This window comes from Megalopta genalis, chromosome 1, assembly GCF_051020955.1.
Source record: "Megalopta genalis isolate 19385.01 chromosome 1, iyMegGena1_principal, whole genome shotgun sequence".
Lineage (NCBI taxonomy): Eukaryota > Metazoa > Arthropoda > Insecta > Hymenoptera > Halictidae > Megalopta > Megalopta genalis.
In genome coordinates, this window is record NC_135013.1 from 5,576,788 (window position 1) to 5,598,345 (window position 21,558).

Below are 21,558 nucleotides of genomic sequence, written 5' to 3' on the forward strand. Positions count from 1 at the left end.
TTCTTTTTTTCTTCACCCGGAGCAACGCGGCGAGAATTTACGGAGTTTCTAATCGCGCGATTTCTGCGCTCGAAATCGATTTGAAAGCGATATTACGAACGGCGCGCGCCGGGCCAACTTCCTTTTGGCACTTCACATTCTTCCCGCGTTTCCGTTTCGTTCCACATTATTTCGCGGCTACGTTAGGTGCGCGGTGGACCGTCCCGCGAGTCGCGTCGCTGCTTCGCGCTCATTCCGAATGGAATAATTAGTTTTATGTCGATTCCTGAGACTCGTTCGCGCGATATGGAATCGTAGAAAGTAGAAGAAAACGTTGGCTATCGGTCGAGATGCTCGTCAAATCTGACCGTCGCAGCTAACGAAGCCCCAACGGTGTATGTGTGTACTTCCTGAGAGTCTTACGAGACCACGATCGAGTTTCCGAAGCTTCGTAGGCATCGATTGCGGCCAGAATATCGCGGCGAAAGCATCGACTTCCAATCAAAGTCGCATCGGGTCGATCGCGTGGTTCGTTTGCCAAATAAACACGTTCGGCGGCGGATAAAAAAGACGCGACGGTTATCCGAGAAGGTGGGACAGAGCCGGGTCCTGTTAGCCGGATGGCGGCAAACAATGATTCGACTATTCGGCGCGAGTCGGCGCGAGTATATTTCAGTATTCGGCGGCCTTCGCCGGAGCTACCAGGCCTCGGCAAAGAGAAAGGGAGAAGTGGAGGGGAAAAAAGGGGAACAAGGATTTGTTTTCATTGACATACCAGAGCGGGAGCTCGGCTCGTTTCGCAAAAATCTATTTTCGCGCGCTAATTATGTAGCGGGCCAGCGGATCGCGCGCGCACGCCGAGCCCCACCGCTTCTCCGACGCGGGCTTCGCTCGGGCTTCGCTCGGGCCGTCGTGTGATGTACCGCGCCGTGCCGCGCCGCGCCGCCTGCTCGGCGACGGATCATTGTTTACACTGGGACGAGGCACTGGAGCAAACGATCGCGATAATAACGCCGTCCAAGTTCGATGACTGCATGACATATTCAGTGGAAACCTCCCGCCGCGGCGTCGCGGGGATAAAAGGTTTTTTTTAGGTCGTTCCTCGAGACAAGCGCGAGCGCGAGAGCGATCGCTGCACTTTCCATTCTCGCGATCCTCTCTTGTTTACCCGGGGGCCTGGCCTCGAACCGCCACGCGCCGCTTCCGTATCGTGCGTCCCGTGGAATCTTTTCGCGAGACCGATTTTCGCCGATCCTATACGCGCCGAGACTCCGCGCGCGCGCCCGTTCGGCTAAATTAACACGATTACGAGGCGAAACGTCTCTCCGGAGAGGATTCGGGCAACGGTTCCTCCTCCTCCTCGCTTTTTTTCGCCCCCGCCGCGCAGTGTTCTCTAGGCCTCGATGGTCATTGGCCGCGAGGCTGAGTTCCGAAGTTTCGGACTTCTAATTCCCGGGTCAATAGCCCGCTTCAATTTATAGCGAAACTTCGGCGGTTGCGCGATAAACGGGGCCGAACTTGCCTGCAACTAGCAACTGCACCCCCGCTCTCTGCGTGTGCACGCGTACCACCGCCTCTAAACGCATCTGTGTGCACGTACGTATCGTTACGCAGCGGGGGAAACGTTGCACGAGCAACGCGACTCGCGTATTTACAAAAATACGTACGTACACGGTTTCGTGGTCAAAGGTCTGCCCGGTGCGGCGTTTCGAAACTTTTTGAAATTATGTGTGTATTGCCGCGCAGGCCTCTCTCTCTCTTTCACCGCTCTCGAGACGACCATGGAGAGTTTAGAGTACGCGCTCGTTCCACCCGTGCCACCACCCTCTTTATCTTGTTTACTCGAACAAAACGTATATTTTTAGGCTTCGCGTTTGAACCGCGGTCCGGATATAGCCGCGGTCGATCTAATTTTCGTGCGCGGTCGCGATATAGATTTCTTATTTCTGGCGTTGCCGGCCGACGGTTGTGCTTGATTCTAACAGCGCGGGAAGATTAGTCAGCTGGACCGGGATCAAGCGGCGTGACTCCGCGTGTGCTCGCGGGGATTACCGGTGAGACGGGAGCGAAAAGTCGCGCGTCGGTTCGACGCGAATCGGATCGGAAAAGGGCGGAGGAGAGGAAGTCCGGAGCGAGGCAGCAGGACCGAACGGCGTCGAAACGGACGTGGACGACGACGTTGAGGGGACGTTGGCTCGCATGGCAACGACATAACGACCGCCGGCAATTATTCATTTAAAGAAACGATAATGCCACCGATTCGCGGAAGAGTCAACAACTGCGAAACCGTTCTCGGTACGAGCTGGACTTTGTCGTCCCGTGTGTAAGACAGTTACACGCCGGCCGTGTAAACAAGATACCGACGTCGGTCGGGCAACGTCGAACAACACAATATTATTAAATGGACCAGTCCGCGGATATTAATCGGCGCGGCCGAGCGGTGCGCGGTGCGTGTCGTCGAGCGCGGGGCCCGCGGGGCCCCGGCGTACGCGCGGCCCAGCGACGACGGAACCGTGGTTTCGCTCGCACGGGACAAATGGTCCGAGATTTGCGAAACGGATGACCATCGTCAACGGCGCGCGCGGTGATCCGTCACCGGTTCGAGCCGGGCGCGAGCGTTTTTTTTTTGTTCCAATCGGACTGCCGCGTAGCGCTCGATATTCGAATCGTTAATCTCATTAGCACCCACCCCCGCGAACGGGGGCGAAGCGCGTTCCTTCCGTTCGCGCCGCTGTTTCACCTAGAAAAGCATTGTCATTTCGGTGTTTATTTTTATCGCGGCGATACGCCTGGATTTCCAGACGCGCGTGCGGCGCCGCCGCCGCCGCCGCAGCACCGTTACACAATCCCATTGTACAATATTTGTTGTGCGATTTGTAGAGATACCCGGCCGGAGACGAGGAACACCGTGCCGCGCGGCCGATGTGCTGCATTCTTCAGATTACGCGTGGACTACTTTTCGAGGTGGCTCGATAACAGGGGGGCGACTTTTTATCGGGCCGCGTGCGTGACTGCGTCCGATCGCGTATCGCACGTTTATCGTCCGCCGTTTCCCGAATCGGGCCCGATAGCAGCAGCCCCCGGTCGAAGCAGCGTCGGAGACACCTGAACGATGCACTCCGAAACAAAAGTAAACAGGAACGAATGCAGCGGCGAACGAAGCCGCGGCGTCTCTTTCGGTTGCCCAACGTTGTAACGCGAGAGATCGATAACGATAGGCAGAGAGGCGAAGAGGGAAAGAGAGGAGAGAGAGAGAGAGAGAGAGAGGGTCGACGGGCAAGCGTCGCGTCGCAATAGGCGAAACAATCGACGCTCCGAATGGCCAGGGGAGCGTGTTTATTCGAAATTGGTGATCGAAGAGAGCGCAGCGGCCGTGTCGTCTCCGTCGGCGACAAACATGTTACGTGGATGTCGTCCGCGTTCGGAAACGGGATGAATAAACGTGAAAGGAGGCTTTAAAAGGGCGCGCGAGTACAAGTGGCCGGAGGGAAGAAGGGAATGCTAAGTGGCGGAGCAAAGAAGAACACGACGAAGTGGTGGTAGTAGTAGGAGAAGAAGAAGGAGAAAACTGAGGAAGGCGTTCTTCGGATGATACTCACGGAGAACCGACCGGATGCAACGCCGGAATGGGAATGCAAGGCTCCGCGCGCGCCAGAGTCCGTTACTCGCGTCGGGTATTTCCCAGAACGCGACTATAAACAAACAAACACACCGAGAGACAGGCCAGTGTGCGCGTGTGATCCATGCCCTCCCTTCCAAGGCAACAACAACGACAAGCTAGCAGTTTCCACGGTGGCGGGGAGGAAGAAGAGAATACTGGCGCCGTCGGTTGAGTAACCCCACCAACAGGGTCGCGCATGCGTACCGAACGGGATTCCCCGCGTCCCCACCACCGTCGACCACCCGCCAGTCATCCCACCGCGCAGCCAGTCCCCACTCCCGCGCGCCCGGCTTTCCTCTTTCTCTCTCTTTCTCTGTCCCGCTCTACCCCCGACGAGCGACGGTCAACTCGCACGTAAAGTCGCTCCGAACACTCGTCGATGATGACAAAGTATCCACAATGTTTACCGTCGATGTAACGCGCCGATTTTTACCGAGCCAGAGAGCGCATTCTAGCCCTGTCATTTCATGTTCCCTGCCCCCGGGAAAACGCTTCTGGGAAACACCGTCGCGCATTCCTGTGCACGGGGCACACTCTCCTCGCGTTCTCTCCTCCGCTAGAAATATTTTCTCATCGTCTCGCAACGTACCCCGAACACGACTCGAATACGTTACGTATACGAAGCGGAGAGACATGTGTGCGGATACGCTGCCTTATCTAGCTTGTCCCGATATGCTGTTCGATATCGCGCTGTCGTTTGTATACGTTTCTGTATACCTGGCACGACTACGATGCGTCTCGCTTGTTTCTTGTTTTCCCGTGGAAAGGGTGGCCACAGCGCGCAGGGATAAGACGAGAAGAGAAAGGCTGGTCTCTCGGTGGTGTCTCGATGCTTTCATTGCAATTTTCGCACTTGACCGCAGGGGTAAGCGTGCTTTACGATTCGCGGTAAGATTACCATCGACGCTGCGAGCCGGTGGGAGAACCGCTACCCCTCGGTCTCCCCACCACCAGTCCCGGATGCGGGTCTCCGGTCGGTCGGTGGTGGGAAGAAGGCGCGATGGTGGGGATTGGCGAAGAAGTGGTGAGGCTTGCCGCCAACGAGTGGCCGATGGTGGGGGGAAAGCGCGGGTTAGCAGCCGGGACACGCCAGGCGTAGGATTCAGTAAGCGAACGGCTCTTAACAGCCACGAACGTATTTTTCGTTCTTCGGTTCCCGCGCATGCATATATATATTTATATATATATACATATACGTGTATATATGTACCCGAGACTGATCCGAAAGAAGCATTATCGAGACGCTGTACGGAAATTCGCCAAGTAAAAATCGTTAACAACGAACAGACGCCGCGACACATACCCGGTTGTTTCTCGAGAGTTCACTGGTTCAAAAACAAACAAACAAACAAAACATCATACTCCAAAAAGCTACACACTCTAATTATCAGCCATACACACGCAACACGGACACAAAAACCACGTACACGACCATCTCACACGCAGCAGAAGAAAAAAAACAACGGAAACATTTACACAACAACAAACGGAAAAAAAGAAAAGAAATATAACGCCGAAAACGAGATTTTTTTTTCTTCGATTTTCTCGATTACTTTGGTTACCGATTTTTTCGTTTTCCGCAACTGTGGCTTTAATCATTCAAACTGGATTCCAACAAGCAGTACGTGTCGCGATTACATCGCGGCTACCGGAGGCTTAAGAAATTATTCAAGGTAAGAGAAGAAGAAAGTATAACGCGCCGCACGATCTCTCCGCGCGAGTACTGTGAAATTTCGCGCGCGCGACGTATTTCGCTTCCCCCGTGTAATGGACGCGTTAACATGGTGTCGTTTCGTTTTCGGGCTCGGGATCGGGCTCTCGGGCTCGTCTCGCGGAAAAAGGTGTGATATATCGAGTGTGACTTCGCGACAGTTCGGTTTGCGCGGATAAAGTGAATCCGACCGTGTACCAAAAGGAAACGGACAGGAATCTCGAGAGAACCGTTCGAGACGCACACACACGCTGTTTACCATATACCGAGAGAGGCGGACCACCCGAGGTATACGCGCGCGGTACGCGACGCACCGAAAGACAGCTTCATCGCCACGACAAAGGGCCAATGTTTGCATACCAAGCGCGCGCGCGAAACCCATTGTTCGGTTTTTCAAGAAATCTCTCTCGCCGGAGCGCGCGATTCGGGGCCCCCGGAGTAATCCGTTGTATACAATATCTGAGAAGCGTCCGAGACTACATTCCCACGGACCACGAAACGACTGACAAAGGAACGTGTGCGGGTAGCAGCAACAGCAGCATTGCTCTCGGAAATGCTTCCGACTCTCTCTGCGGTTTACTCGTGTTTTTTTCTTTTTTTTTTTTTTTTTTGTTATTATTCCTGGTGTCGCCGAGTGTTCAACGTGACCATGAATCGTTCGATTTTCGTTATCTCGAGAAAAAATTCTCGCGCGCGCGAAAACACGTCGGGCTATCGGGCATGTGAAAATTTCTTTGGCGCAGTCAAGATGTCGTCTCACGGGCTCGTGTGTCAACGTTCCGCGACGACCAAGTTCTGTCCCGTGTGAATCTTTTTGACGTTGCCCTCGTGAAAACAAGAAAACAAAAAAAACGAAAAAAAGAAGGAAGCGACGAAAGACCGACGGGAGGGCCGACTTATACCGCTGCGTAACATGAATAATTTACGTTTCCCTCGGATTTAAATAAATTCGTTCGGGCTCGGGAAGCGGGCGGCGGGCACGTAATCTTGCGCCGTTCGAAAGTTGTTTACGTTAACCGACCGGACAACTTTAAACGAGAACCACCCGGTGGAAACGGTAAATACGTATCCCCGCGCGACGGATGTGCGGAACTTTCGACGATGATTCGCGACACTCGCGAAGTAAAAAAGATTATACATTTTATTCGCGACAAGAAAAGAAAAAAAAACCACGCAACGGTCGACGTGTCATCGCGCGGTGACAGACGCGTAGACGACGACCGTGTTCGCTTCCGCGACTCGGGAACGCTAGTCAAATCAGCATTCCTCATGAATATTCGTCTCTCGGAACCGGAAACGCGCGCGCGCGCTCGGTAAAAAACTGTTTCAAATTTCAAATGCCGATAGGACGACAAGCGCTCGCGCGCGCCGTGTTCTGCTCTCGATAATATGTATCTTTAAGCGATATCAAGAGATTTATAGATAGCGTGGAAATAGTGCGCGCGGACGTCCTTGGCTCTTTTTATCAGGAATAAATCGGGATCGGCCGCGCCGATCTATCGGAGCAGTTTCTCGCCGAACGTAAACAGATATATATATATTCGTAGGAATCGTGGTTTTCCGTGGAATTTTGATAGCCGTGTTCCCCGCGCGTGCCAGTTTATCGACTAAACAAGATCGCGGGGACGACTCTCTGTTCGAGGACCCCGGAGGCTCCCGAGTATCGGCGGACCAGAAACCGATGGTAATATTGGAAAGCGACGAAAATTGGTCGCGAGGTCGAGCAACTCGGCCGCCGCGGTACACGTGAACCCCGAATGATCGTATAAATTCGCCACACACTCCGGGACCACCGCCACGGCCCAAAGAGAGAGAGAGATAGAGAGAGAGAGACGGGGCGAGCGTCGTTATAACGGCCATCGACGTCCGCGATCGAAAAAACATGTTTGGATCGACCGCTTGTTTATACGATACGATGTGAAAGCAAACAGTTTTGTGGCCGTCTCCAGTCGTGACGTAGCCGCACTAGCCACCCGATCTTTGTCTCGAACCGCCGCGCGGCTTATCTCGATTGCGTCGAAAAAAAAAAAGAAGTTACGAGACAGTTCGAACGGTCTCGCGCCGACGTCAGTCGAATTACGTCTACGATTTGAAAAGCAGCGAAGTCGGTTCGTTTTTCTTTTTTTTTCTTTCAACGCGCTGCTCGGCGCTGTCGATACCGATGATCGCCGTGCGGCGATAAAGTCGGTGGCATAATTTCAGACGTAACTCGATCGCCGACACACGGTGCTAACAGTGTATTTCCTTTTCTTTCTTTTTTTCTGCCCTCCCCCCGCGAGTTTATGCAACCGTTGTTTGCGCGCTTCGAGAGGAGAAGATCCTCGGTGGTGACCCGCCGGGTCCTCTCCGAGGAAGAAAACTCCGGTTGTGTTCTATTCCCCTTCCGCTCGCTAGATTTCGTCCAACCTCTGTAACCTTTTGCGTAGATGAACGCTAACAGACAACGTGCTGCACGCATTCCTCGGCGCTTGTTTCTTTGCACGCTGCTAGTAAACCGTAGAAGCGAGAGATTGTGGGTGAGAGTGACGTAATGTGAATATTGGAAACGTTGCTGTCACGAATCGTCACGCTGCCGTAGCCTCTCGGGTAGTGTACCGAGAAACTCTGCAACAAAGTCGCAATACGATATTGGAGAACGACTGCTGCCTATTTGTTTCCCCCCCGCACCCCTGTTCCGAGCGCCGTAAACGGTGCATTTACACACGGCGAAGCTTCGAATTTAATAATATCAGAAGTACAGTTGATAATAATGTGATACGAGCCTGTCAACCTTGCACGTCGACGTACACGATCATGGTGGTAGTGTGTGTGCGCTTTACCCTTTACGTTATTATTTACTCGTAGGACATTTTTATTTGACAGATGGCCCCCTCCGCAAACGGTTCGCGCTTAATTGGACGCTTTGAACTTCGGTACGGTGAAACGTTGAAAAACAGAGAAAAAAAGGAAAAACGGAATTCGCGTTCGTTATGGGAAAAGTCTCGCGGAACGAATCGCAAAAGTGCCGCGCGCGACGGTGTGACAGTGGACGCGACGCATCGAGAATTTTCGTAGAATCTGGTTCGCATTGTTAGACGGGCACGTAACTAACAGAGCATTCCCGGCGGAGGATAGCCGAGCCTCGCCGGGCAAACGAGGCGTATCAGGTGCACGGAATGAAAGAATTCATTCGCGGCGAGACGTGGTATCGACCCTCGACGAAAATCGACGCGGTCCTCTCTCTCTCTCTCTCTCGTTCGTTCGCTCTCTTTGCTCGGCGTAGGCCCTTTTATTAGTCTCCGGTCTCGGGCGGGCACAGCGCGCCGTGGCGTGTTCCAATTTAGTCGCGGAGCAAGCGCGCGCGACACGTTTCTCAGCGTCTGCGAATGCAAAACATCTCATTCACGGGCAAAAGTGCTGGCCGCCTGCGCCAATAGGCGTAGTCCCTTCTGGTAGCCGGCGAAAAGCCGATGCGTCGCGCGTCGGGTCGCGGCGGGGGGTGGGCCAGAAGGGCGAGGAGGGGCCGAAGGAAGGCGCAAGGGTCTCTCTACGATCATTGCTCTCCGTCTCTTTCTCTCGCTCTTTCTCGTTCTCGGTCTCGTTCTCGTTCCCCTCCCGCCGCATTCTCCACCACCTCTCTCTCTCTCGCGCGCGTTCTGTCTCTCTCTCTCACTCCTCTTCCTCCCGCGCCCCCGTCTTCCTGGCTTCGCGCGGCGCGCCAAGGGAAAGGAGGAAAGAGAGGAAAGTGTCGCGTACCATCGGCAGAGGGCAGCACTCCGCAGTCGGCGCAAAAAACACAGGCTGGCTGTTCGGCTCGCGGGAGCGCGAGCGAGACGGGGAGAGCCAGATCGAGCGTTACGAGAGGCGCGCGGACTCCGAGAGAATGCGCGCCTCCGCGAGAGAACGAGACGAGACCAGTAAGGCTAAAATTAGAATGTCCGTTGGAATGCTGCTGGCTTGTGTGTATGTACAGGGTGATTCAGCGATCGCGGGAGGAGCATGTTCATACTTAGAGCGACCGAGAAGCGGCGCGACAGAAAAAGAGGGAGGGAAGGAGAGTGAGCGCGCGAGAGACAGAGAGAGAGAGAGAGAGAGGAGAGAGTTTAACGGACGCGCGAAGTTATACGTTTCGAAAAGACCGGGAGAGGAAGCCGTTGTCGCGGGCCTCCTCCCTCGCCTCTCGCCTCTGTTTCCTTCCGGCAAATTTGCTGGCCGCCTCTACTTACTTGTCGCGCGTTTTTCGCGACCGCTCCCCTCCCCTCCCGATCGCACGGTGTCCTCGAGACTTATTCGAGGGAATGCGAAAGTGTCGCAGGGTCGTCCCTCCGAACAAGGTTGCGTCCGAGAGAGAGAGAGAGAGAGAGAGAGAGAAAGAGCTTATCCTCGGACGATTTATTTCGGCTTCGGCCACGCTTCTTCTTCTCCTTCGGTCCTCTCTGTCGAGCGACCGACAACACACCAGCGCGCTACCGACGAAGATCGAGGTGGCAATTCCGATTGCCGCCTCATCCCGTGCATATCTGCGATCTAAGCAAATTGCGGGGTCGTCTGGTGGGACGTTAGTCGGGTATATCGATTACCCGAGTCCCCTTAGCCCCGACCGAGTCTTCTCTCTCGTTGATATCTCGTGATCGACGCTTTGCTCTGCTCGGCTCGGCTCGGCTCAGCTCAGCTCTCCTCTTAGCTCTGCTCTGCTTCTGCTCTCTGTCCTGCGGTATATCCGTCGGCGTCGGCGGTTGTCCCTTGTCCGAAGGAACGCTGTTAGCGATTGCGAGACGGAGGGTGGGAGGGAGAGAGAGGCGTGGCGATCGCGAGGAAGATCGCGCGCGCGCGGATGGGAGAGGGTGGTCAGCGGTAGCCAGGGGACCAAGGAATAGATAAGCAAATAAATAAACTAGCGGGGCAAATCGAAAGCCAGCCGAGCACATAGGGACATAGGGAGAGTAGGGCCGCTGCTGGGTGGCTCTCGGGCAAATGCTCGACGAGGTCGACGGCCTGACACGGATGGTTGACGCCGTGGGGCCCGCCTCGTAACCGGCCTGGGAAGAAGAACGAGGAAAGGTGGATGGAGAAGATGAAAGAAAGGGCCTTGCCGACTTGCGTTTTCATCGTTCTATATATAAGTCCCTCCTTCTTCCTCTTGGCCGGCCGCCGCCGCCGCCGCGTCCCTCCGCGTCTCGCCTACCGCGGTGTCTGATGTCTCGAACCAGTTGCCACGGTTTCCTTGATTAATTCGTCGAACCCTTTCAAGAAGGGGTTGGCCAGTCTGCGCGAGAACCGCTTTGGGAACCCGATAGCCCGCCAATTCTTCTTCGAGCTCTCGCGGGCCGCGTTCGCAACGCTCTCTCGCTGATATAGAACGGAGCTCTAATAGATTCGGCCGAGATGCTATCGCGACGAGTGTCTTTTCAGGTGAAACGATCGGGTTACGGCCTCTCTCTCTCTCTCTCTCTCTCTCTCTCTCTCTCTCTCTCTCTCTGTTTCTTTCTCGCTCGCTCGCTCGCTCCCCACCCCCAATAAGTCCCGCAGAGTTCGAGGGTATAGAGCGTAGTACGCGAGTGTCGTAGCCCTCCAAGACCTTCCTTCCGGCGTTCACGAAAAGTGATGGATGATCAACCCCCGTGAACGTCCGTGCAGCACGAAATTGAGCCGTGTTGTGTGCATTTATCGCCCCCTATCTCGACGTTATTCACCGCGGGTCGCGGTACTTTGACCCGGGACTCTACCTCTGCTGGCCCCCGCCCCCCCTACACTATCTCGCGTTTTCGGTGGCTCGTTAAGATGTCATCGATATTTACGTCCCGTTAACATATCGAATTCTTGGGAGCCGGTCTTCTGTGAAAAGCCCGGCGAAGCTTGTTTCGAGAGTCAAAGAGCGTACACCGAAAGGTCCGAAACGGTCAAAGACACCGGACAGACGAAGCTAGACAACGACGATGAAAGAGAGACAGAGAGAGAGAGAGACAGAGCTAGATTTCGAGGATCATCCGGATTCTCTTGTTCGTGGACGAGAACTTGTTCCTTTCTTTTGTGACCGGTCACATCGGTATATAACGCCGGGATCCGTCTCTTTCGGCGGAAGTATACAATGGTAATGGGACGAAGGAAACAGCAGGCGAAAAGGGTCGTTGGCGATCGTCTTTCGGTCCGGAAATGAAACGATCGCCGTTTAAAAATCGGCGGTTGTATGTGTGCCGCGACGTGCACGGACGACCCTCGTGTGTGGTCGCCTGCGTGTACGCGAAACCCTTCTCTCGCTTTCGCGTCGCACCCTTCAGGTTTCATTGAATTTCATGACCGCAACGCGAAAGAGAGAGCGAGCGAGAGAGAGAGAGAGCGAGAGCAAGCCTCCTATATCGTTTGATCAGGTCCCGGATTCGTTGACCCCATTATGCGCGCAGGTAGAAAGGCATCTGTCGCGAGATGCGTTTCCGTGCGGCCAATTACGCCGAGGACGTATTCTTCGGGATCCTTCCATTAGAGTAGCTCTCCGAGACGTAGTAAATATGTAAGACCGAGCGAACCTTTCACGGGGGAATCATTTCCAATTACAAAGTAGCCCTCTCGATCGCGGGAGGTCGGCTCTTCCGTTATCGGACGAGGGGAAGAGGGGGGGCTTTGTTTGCCATAATCGAAGGTCAGCATTACCGGCGGCCATCTCAAATGTTTGCGGGAGAACGGGAGCCCCTGATTTGGGGGAACCACCACCATCGGTGTCTCTTCTCGTCCTCTCTCGCTCGCTCTTTTGTCATCCGGGGACTGTCTTCAGGTTCTATTGTCCTGGCCCGCGGGGAAACTAGGTCCGCGAACGTTGAATGCGGTGTCGCGATAAGGTCCCGAACATCGACGACGGTTCGTTCTCCTCTGTCCATAGTCGTCGGTCCCTTGTTAATGGCGGTGTTCCCAACCGCGGAACGCTTCGGTGCCACTTTTATCCGCTCGGCCGTCCAAGTTCGTCGAATCTGGGCCAGCTATTCGCGCTAGAACGATTCTTCGATCCAGATACCGTCAATTAGTCTCTCTCTCTCTCTCGCAATAGGCAGCCTTGAAATGTCCCAACGCGCGTGGGATACAAACGCCGCGGCGCGCGGTCCGCTCTCGCCGCTCTTTCGTTCGGACGAACAAAAACCCCGTCGTCCTGACCTGCACGACGCGGCCACGTGTGGGCCTCGGTGGCGTCACTTCCGGCGCCTGATTTCCGGACGATCGCTGGCGGATGAGAGGAGTTAAGCCACCCGGACGCGCGAGTTCGTGCCTTCTCGCTGTCCCACGAGCCCACGGACCGCTTCGCCTTCGAAAGATCGCGGCGGACAGCCCCGAGACACCGTTTCCGCTCGATCGTGCGCTACCATTTTAAGACCTCGGGGAAACTCGAGTTTATCGAGAAATAGAGTGTAGAACCCTGGGACGGTCGCTAGGTTTTCGATCAGAGAATGACCGGGAATCGAAAACAGATTTCGCGCGGTCGGACGATCGTTCTACTTGTAGCTTGTACCCGCGACTCAGCGAGTCCTGGAACTGTTTGGTAATTAAGTCGTGGACGTTTTTGTTGCAGCGTGTGGCGAACCAGGCGCTTACCGTTTCGCCACAGCCGGCAGTAACGGTGGAGGGGCCGGTGTCCAAAATGTCTCCACCAACGAACGACGTGACCAATGGTGTGGTCGCGCCAGCCAACACCCTGGCGCCCCGGGTTTCGCCGACCACGAACCCGGCCCTTACCACCATCAACCCGCCAACACACAAGCGGACTCCCAAGGACTTCATCTTTGGCAAGGTGATCGGCGAGGGAAGCTTCTCCACCGTAAGTGTATTATACCATTAACTCGATTAAATCATTAAGAAGCTCCGAATTAACATCGGCCCGGCAATGGCAAAGAGAGTCTCCCCTTTTCTCCCCTTTCTCTTTCTCTCTCCCTCTCTTTTTCTCTTTCTCTTTCTTTCTCTTGCTCTTTATCTATCTACCTCCCCGCCCAGTGATTCTCAAACTTTTCTACCCCTCGTTACGAAACTTTCTACAGAAAGTTTTTCCGAACGCGCGACCCCTAGTTCGCAGGAGTATCGATCTAACTACTGTTCTCGACTTAACCGGTCCTCCCTCTCTGTCGCCCTCGTTGCCCGCGGATTTGGTTATCCTGGATCGAACGATCCCCGACATTTTGGTAATTACTACCCTGCCCGGAAACCGGTCGGTCGGTCGAAGTCGTTGACGCGCGATCGTCGGCTAATTCGATCAACGAAGCATCGGGACACCTTTTTTCGCCGCGCGAAGCACGCGAGGTCGATCCTTTGCACTCGACGAGCGTCCATCTGGCAGCACGTGGAACTTAGTCGCGGGATAGTTGACGGAGTAACTTCGATCGCTGGCTAAATCTCCGATCGGGATATCCGAGTGCGAAGGGCTTTCAACCCTTTCGCTACGGGCGGGTTCTCCGCCGCGGTGCTTCCGCTGAACGGAGCGCCGCGGAGAACCCAAGCTGCTTAAATAAAGGGTATTCCAGGATATTTATAACGTCTTAGCATGCGCTCTTTAATTTACTTTATTATGAGAGGAAATAACATTATGCAATATAATGCATCTTATGGAGGGCCACTATAGTGGCCCGTAGTACCTCAGTGGTATCTTATGGAAGGCCACTACAGTGGCCCGTGGTAGCGAAAGTGTTAACGTTTGTCGAGGGGAACGATTAAGCAACGCGATGGTTTCTCTGCGCAGGTTTACCTCGCCAAGGACATCCACACCAGCAAGGAGTACGCGATCAAAGTGTGCGACAAGCGTCACATCATCAAGGAGAAGAAGACCGAGTACGTGAAGCGCGAGAAGGAAGTGCTGAACATGCTCGCGGGCGCGAAACACTCGTTCGTGCGCCTGTTCTGTACGTTCCAAGACGTGGAAAGACTCTATTTCGTCCTATCATACGCAAAGAACGGCGAGCTCCTGCCTTACATCAACAAGGTCGGCTCCTTCGACATCGAGTGCACGAAGTTCTACTCGGCGGAGATCCTGCGCGGTCTCGAGTACCTTCACGGGCTCGGGATCATCCATCGGGATCTGAAGCCGGAGAACATTCTGTTGGACGAGAAGATGCACGTGCTGATCACCGACTTCGGCAGCGCGAAGATCCTGAAGGACCCGGAGACGGTGCTGACGCACAACACCACCTCGGACGAACAACAACAACAGCAGCAGCAACAACAGCAGCAGCAGCAGCAACCTTACAGAAGAGAGCGCAGGGGCTCGTTCGTTGGCACCGCCCAATACGTGTCGCCGGAACTCTTAACGGACAAGACAGCGAGCAGAGCCTCCGACCTCTGGGCACTTGGCTGCATAGTCTACCAGATGGTCGCCGGTCTGCCACCGTTCCGCTCTAGGAGCGAGTACATGATATTCCAAAAGATCCTGAAGCTCGAGTACGAGATCCCGGACGGATTCTGCGAGCTGGCGAGATCGTTGGTCAGTCAGCTGCTGGTCCTCGAGCCGAGCAAGAGGCTGGGCGCCCAGGACGAGCACGGCGCCGGCTACCCGAGCATCAGGGCGCACCCGTTCTTCGAGGCCGTCGACTTCGAGACCCTCCACGAGCAGAACCCGCCGCCGATCTACCCTTACCTGCCCGGCACGTCGGAGCACGAGGAGCTCAGGTCGCAGTACAGGGTCCCCGATCACCTCGAGCCCGGCCTCGACGACAAACAGCTGACCAGGCTCCTCGGTTTGGGTATCGGCGAGGACGACGACGACGACGACGACGAGGAGGACGCGACCACCGTGCGCGAGAAACCAGCGCCGACCAACACGGTCGTCGAGAAGCCGCCGAGGAGACGGACCACCAACGTTGACGGGAACATCACCGATCTGACGCCGGAGGAGATCAAGAACCGCGTGGAGAAGCAGCGCACCTCGAACCAGTGGGACGGTTTTGTCGAGGGAAACCTGATTCTGAAGCAGGGATTTGTCAACAAGAGGAAAGGCCTCTTCGCCAGACGGAGGATGCTCCTGCTAACCACCGGACCACACCTATACTACGTCGATCCAGTCAGCATGATGCTCAAGGGCGAGATACCTTGGAGCCCGGAGCTGAGGGTCGAGCCGAAGAGTTTCAAGATCTTCTTCGTTCACACAGTGAGTATCTCGCTCTCTCTCTCTTAACCTCGCGATTCTAAACGTTGTTCCATCTTCGGCAGTCCGCAGCCCCGGCTCCGATTTCAACGATCGAAATAACGCGCGTGCAGCTAGATTGGCCGGGTCTACGCGCGATTTGTTTACGGCCGGTGTTTACCGCGATTAAAAATAAAGTTACAGTAGCAAAACAGACCTTGGCCCGGTTCGATTACCCTTGTTTACTCGCGGCGGCCGTAATTTCAGCAACGAGAGAGAATCCCGCGCGTCGATCGCAACTAACTAAACCGTTTCTCTCCTGTTTGGTTACAGCCGAACAGAACCTACTATCTCGAAGATCCCGAGGGATTCGCATTGGAGTGGTGCAGAGCAGTGGAGAACATGCGAGTCCATTACTACGGCCTGCAGGAGACCACCGCGTAAACAAAGAAGACTGAAACAACAACAACAACAACACCGATCGCTTTTCACGAACGGAGAAAGAACGAGTGGGGAAAAGCCGGGGGACAAGAAGATGTGAGATGGATAGAAGAAAAGGTTTTCATCCTGTATAGACTCTATGCGACACCGTGAAAAAGTCCGCGAGGCGCGCGACCTTATACCGCTTCGTATACCTACCGTGGGGGTTGGCGATTCCGAATAGTTTCCGATTCGATTTAGGGTAAAAATTACACAAGTCGTGACTCGTCGTTTAAGGAATGATACGTTTCCTAGGATATAAGTTTCTTGTACAGGTTATTTAGGAGACAATTTTCTAGGTGAACCAATTGAAAGTCGAAAGCGGCCTCCCCCCCCTCCCGGGTTGAACGCGCGCGACTCGGTGGGGGCGGGGACGGTATTCGGAAAGCACGCATTCAAGCGCAGCAAGATGCAATCTCCGGTTGCGTTCGAAGTTCCGTATTTATTATCGATTCACCGGGTAACCCCGATCGAGAGAGGCTGCTCGCGCTCGTTCTCCGACACGCGAACGCATGAAAAATAGCGAAACTTTTTAGCCCAGGTGTGTATTATTATCGAGGCTGTGTCCGATCACAGCATGTGCGCGCGCGTGCTCGCGTCCGCTCGCGATCGAGATCGCCCGGGATTATATTTATCCGGGAAGAATCGCCAGTCGAAATTGCGGGAACACGTCGAACGAGAGAGCGGATCTCGATACGCGACTGAATGATGGAGGGGGCGATCCCGATCGCGAGACGCGCGCGCGCGCAGAAGCGGTTTTGTTCCAAATGTAGCGAAAATTATCTAGCAAATTGTGTGAGGGACTAGCCGTCAATTTATTATAGTCGAAGTCAACCAAAAATTGCCCGGGAAATACGCGACGGGGGGGGACAACGTAACCGCTTTGCAGCTTTAACGGGGACCGTTTTACGTCGCCTGGAATTGGGGGGCCCTTAAGGCCCTTGCTCTCTTCGAGTTCTACAGTATTCTTCTCTCGTTGTTCGTTGGCCCTTTTCTCTCCTCGGGAACCTATTTGTATATATTAGCGCGGGGTTTCCAGCGAAGAGCGGGCTTCGTAAAATCGTCCGTCGATTGTATAAATAGTGTTCTATATAGTTTAGATAGACGTATAGATAGATTATATATTTCGTAGGTACAAAAATCGTTGTCCGACCGCGGTTCGTCACATCATCACCATCACCACCGTCTCTTTTTCTTAGTCCAGAATTTTCTCGCGGCGTCGCCTTCCCCCCCTCCGCGGTCTACGGCCCTCGGCGGACTCGAATCGAACAACGCGTGCGTGCGTGTGCGTATGACAGGGAAAAGAGCGCGTGTGCGTGCGTGGGTGTCTGCGCGCAATGCCGGGAACAGGAAGGAAATAACCACTAACGAAGGAAGCGAGAGAGAGAGAGAGAGAGAGAAACACTTCGAACCGGATTTTTCCGGGAGCATGGAAACGGAAAGAGAAAACGCGGAGAGAAAGAAGGTTTCTTGTACAAACGCCAGAAGCGGTGGATATTGGAGGGGAGTAACGAAGCTCTATTCTTTCATGGGAAAAAGCTGGAGATACATGGGAGTCTCGATAGGAAAAATTAGGTCAGGGATATCCACGGGTGGCGGAGCCCTGCCGGCGCTCAACCGGGCTCTCCGTTCGCGAAATTCGTCTCTCCCCGGCCTCTCGGAAGCCCGTTCGGGCGAACACGAGTTCATCAATCTGGTCAAAAACCGTAACGTTTTTATTGTTGGTAACACACACATACACACACGGCTTTGTAGAGACACGCGACCCACGTCTCGTTTTCAAAGCACCGCCCGATCCAGAAGCGATCGCGGCGAAAAGGAAACAAAAAGACGCGCTTATTCGGGCGAAACTCCCGCGACACGTTTCTCCGCACAGAGTGAAATTATTGTTGTTCGTCTCCTGCTAGATATCTCCCGGGCCACTGGCGTCTCGTTTAAATTCCTCTATTTAAATCCGTTTTGAAACCACACGAAGCCGAATCAATATCGCAAAAGAATCGTTTCGAAAATTCGTTTCGACAAACTCGTCGCGAAAATTCGTTTCGAATCCGAAATCAATGTTGCGCGGAGTTTCGCCCAGTTCTTTTTGCGCGCGTAGAGAAATTCGTAAACGCATATCCGCAGAGCACCGTCGCTATTATTCGTTCAGTTTGTGACAGACGCGATTAGTTTTCCTTCCAGTACGCTTCCGAGGGCTGTTCCGTTCGTACGCGAAACGGTGCAACGAATGGCAGACACTCGCATTCGCTGGCTATCGTTTTGCGAACAACGGCCGAGAGAGAGAGAGAGAGAGAGAGGAGAGGGAGAGAAAGAGAGAGATCGTTTCCGCGGAGCCTAAGCTCGGGCGCCTTGTCCGGACATGACTAAGTTAGATAGATAGATGATAGTGAATTAAAAGGATAGCTTTAAGAGACGTAGTAACCCGTTTAGATGCGAAATTACACGCGTTCACTAGAGGAACACAACCACGTACACGTCATACACATTAGCAAGTTCGTTGGTCGCGTCCCGTACAATCGTCGTTATCATTCTTACTATTAGTATAATTTTCTTAGTGTTTAGTGCCGCCGCTACGGTTTAGATATCGTTAACGTTCTAACTGTTATTCAATATTTCGCCGTGTATTATCAAGTATGAAGTATTTTGCACCCTCTCGTAAAAAGAACACGTTCTCGACCGCGTTATTTAAGCGACTTCCGTTCATCGTTTACTATTATTATTATTATTCTTATTATTCTAATTAATATTATCATTATTAACATTATTATCATTATCTTTTCGTTAGCTCCCGTATCGTTTCGTTCTTTTTATTTTTTTTTTCGTCTCTCCTGTACGCGGCCTCCTTTAATTTATTGCATTACCGTGTTTGTCCCGTGATTATTTATTTATTACCGTTTTTACGTTCCCGCAAAATAGAGAGAGAGAGATAGAGAAAGAGGGAAACAGATATTCAAGAATCTAGCGAACCGCGCGCGTTTAATCGTTAAGAATTTAAAAAACATACACACAACACACAGACTTGCTAGTATCACTACCGCTACCACCACTGCGACTATTATTTACTAGTTACTACCGTTACTACCGCTACTATTTTACTATTAAACCGTTCACTAGAGCGCCATGCTTGCGTACGCATGTACACACGCCGAGCGTATTTACGGCCCACGTGTACACGCGTCACGCAGCCACTTGTAAAAATTGCGTTCCGCGAGTATACAGACGTACACGTATATATATACGTATATCTATATATGTATATAAATATACATATACGTAGATATATATCCATACATACATATATATATATATATTTAATATTAATTATATCGTCCTTAGGCGTAAATACTCTAGGTATTCGTGTAAATACTGCCACGTTACCGACACGCACCGAGACGCTACCCTTGCGCGCGCGCGATCCAGTCGTCGCCGGCCGAACTTGTACGATACCTGTACATTTATCTATACATAAATATTCTATATATTATATAGATATTCTATAAAAGTATATATACATAAACTGGCATATATGCATATACAGATATACAAAGTATTTATGAATTGTGAATAGTAGTTAGGGCAAATCGTGTATAAAGCAGTGTGAGAGAGAGAGGGAGAGTGGGAGAGAGAGGGAGGGAGAGAGAGAGAGTGAGAGTGGATAAACTCGTTCGTCCGTAGATTTTAGGCCAGAACCGTGCGCTTAGCTTTAATAATTACGTTGACGTTACCTACGAAAAAGTTGGCTGACGACTGGATCGCGCGCGCGACCCCGCTCCGTGACCCGTTTTGTATTATACGCGTAAACGAAACAGACCCGCGCCAGCTACCTCCGCGTCCATCCCCCCCCGAATACTGCTCCCCCCGCGGCTCCCGTTCCCCGTTCTCCTCCTTCGCGCGACACTTAGGAGACTTAAACAGGGTATTTCGGAGGAGAGACTCGGGTGCGAGAGACGGTTCGATCGTCGGGCCCGCGACGCCGCGCGAGTATGCTCGAAATAATGGCGGTTCGTTCGCGGATCGGCATTGTCCTTGCGCCCAGTGGCTTTCCAAAATGACCGCTTTTGGCGTGTCACGCACGGTGCTTGCGGGCGAAAGCGGGGCGCGCGGGCCTCGACGACCGATCCGTCCCCCCGCTCCCGTCTCTCCCCCCATCAATTATAGTGAGAATCGTTCGCGCGAAGGGAATATTCCCATAGTTGTTGTTCTCGTTGTTGTTGTTGTTGTTCTTGTTGTTGTTGTTACCGCCCTTGTAAACCACGCGTCCCTTCCAGAGCCCCCCGAATTTCGAACCGCGAAAAACCGAAACCGCGCGCGCTCCCCCCAAACCGCCCCCACATGGTTCACAGAGTCCGTTCTCGGTCACGGAGGGTGTAGCGTCTCGGCGTGGTGCGGTGTTAGGTCAAAGAAGAATCACAGGGCGCGATCTTTCGTCGCTGACTGAGGCAAAGGCAGGCCGGGGCTACGAGCGTCGACGAGCTAAAAATTCCCGAAGCTTGCGTCCGTTGTGGATCGTCGAACGCCACAAGGAGCTTCGATCGTTCACGGCTACGTCCGATTAAAAAAGTTCCTCGCTGACGTCGACGCGAGCCCTCGCCCATCGTCGTTTCTCAGCCGCGAAGAAAGAGCGCGTCGCGGCGTCGCCGTTTCTATCGACCCCGCCCCCCTTCCCCCTCGAGGCACAGGCGTTTAATCACACACACACACACACGCGCGGGTCGGTGACACGGCCTCGGACACGTTTCCACCGTTGGTAAACTTTGCAGGTTCTACGTTTTATGCAGACGTTGCAAACTTTCACGTAGGAAACGTGTGTGCTGCCCCCCCTCCCCCCTTTTCATCGACGGCCGAGCGTCGGCGCGCCCTCGCTTCCGCTCCGGGGAGCCCAGAGGAGGGTGGTCGCTTTTATCGTATTTAAATAGTTTCTTCTAGTTTCTTCGTTTTCCTTTCTTTCGCCGCGAGAGACTGGTCAATCGCTGAGATTCCCTGGCACACACGCCTCGGAGAGGCCGGCGCTCGGCGTTGTCGTCTAGACACACACATACATACACACACACCCCATTTTGTATTATAGCTCCACTTGCAACTCTAGCTGAGAAAACTTAAGAAATCTCTAGCCGTATTTGTTGAGAGAGACGACACAACTGTCAACGCGACACCCCAGAATAACTTAGCTAATTTAATTTATACCGCTCGCACGCGATGATTATACTTAAAGCAGTACGAAACAGCCGTGAATCTTGTTTCACGTGTAATAAGAAAGAGAGAGAGAGAGAGAGAGAGAACGATGACAGTGGCGAGATCGTTCACGAGATGCATTAATTTTCACACACGCAAGCAATAACAACCATGGCCTTGCGATTATTCGATTGCCTACCGTTTCGGCGTGACAAGGACGGTTCAACTATTAATTGCAGTATTACTAAATGTATACAGACTAATGTACACTCACACGTATATACACATACACAGGACCACCCGGACAACACACCACCTTCACACGACGGTTCACCTTGTACACACTTGAATACTTCACATCGGATAAGAAGACTCTGTAAATAGTTAGCATGTAATTGATATTATATAGGCGACGTGACCTATTAATATTAACATCAAATTTATTTATAGTAAATTTTCCGAAATACCGTATGTCTCTTTGTGGTG

General features: G+C 53.2%; 1 protein-coding gene across 6 annotated transcripts in view; it reads left to right on the forward strand.

Moving 5' to 3' along the window:
• Pdk1 (Phosphoinositide-dependent kinase 1) overlaps positions 1 to 21,543 on the forward strand; it is a 1,509,859-nt gene extending 1,488,316 nt beyond the window's left edge. For 4 of the 6 annotated variants that reach the window (XM_076519275.1, XM_076519277.1, XM_076519280.1 and 1 more), the window contains 3 exons: positions 12,886 to 13,131; positions 14,044 to 15,444; positions 15,754 to 21,543. In XM_076519275.1, coding sequence (XP_076375390.1) covers positions 12,886 to 13,131; positions 14,044 to 15,444; positions 15,754 to 15,864 — 1,758 coding nt within the window. In that variant the 3' untranslated portion in view covers positions 15,865 to 21,543. Of the gene's footprint in view, positions 1 to 4,727; positions 5,314 to 7,014; positions 7,036 to 12,885; positions 13,132 to 14,043; positions 15,445 to 15,753 lie in introns of those variants that run through there. The other 2 variants (XM_076519290.1, XM_076519296.1) reach the window with 2 other exon arrangements.
• Positions 21,544 to 21,558: the final 15 nt, after the last annotated feature.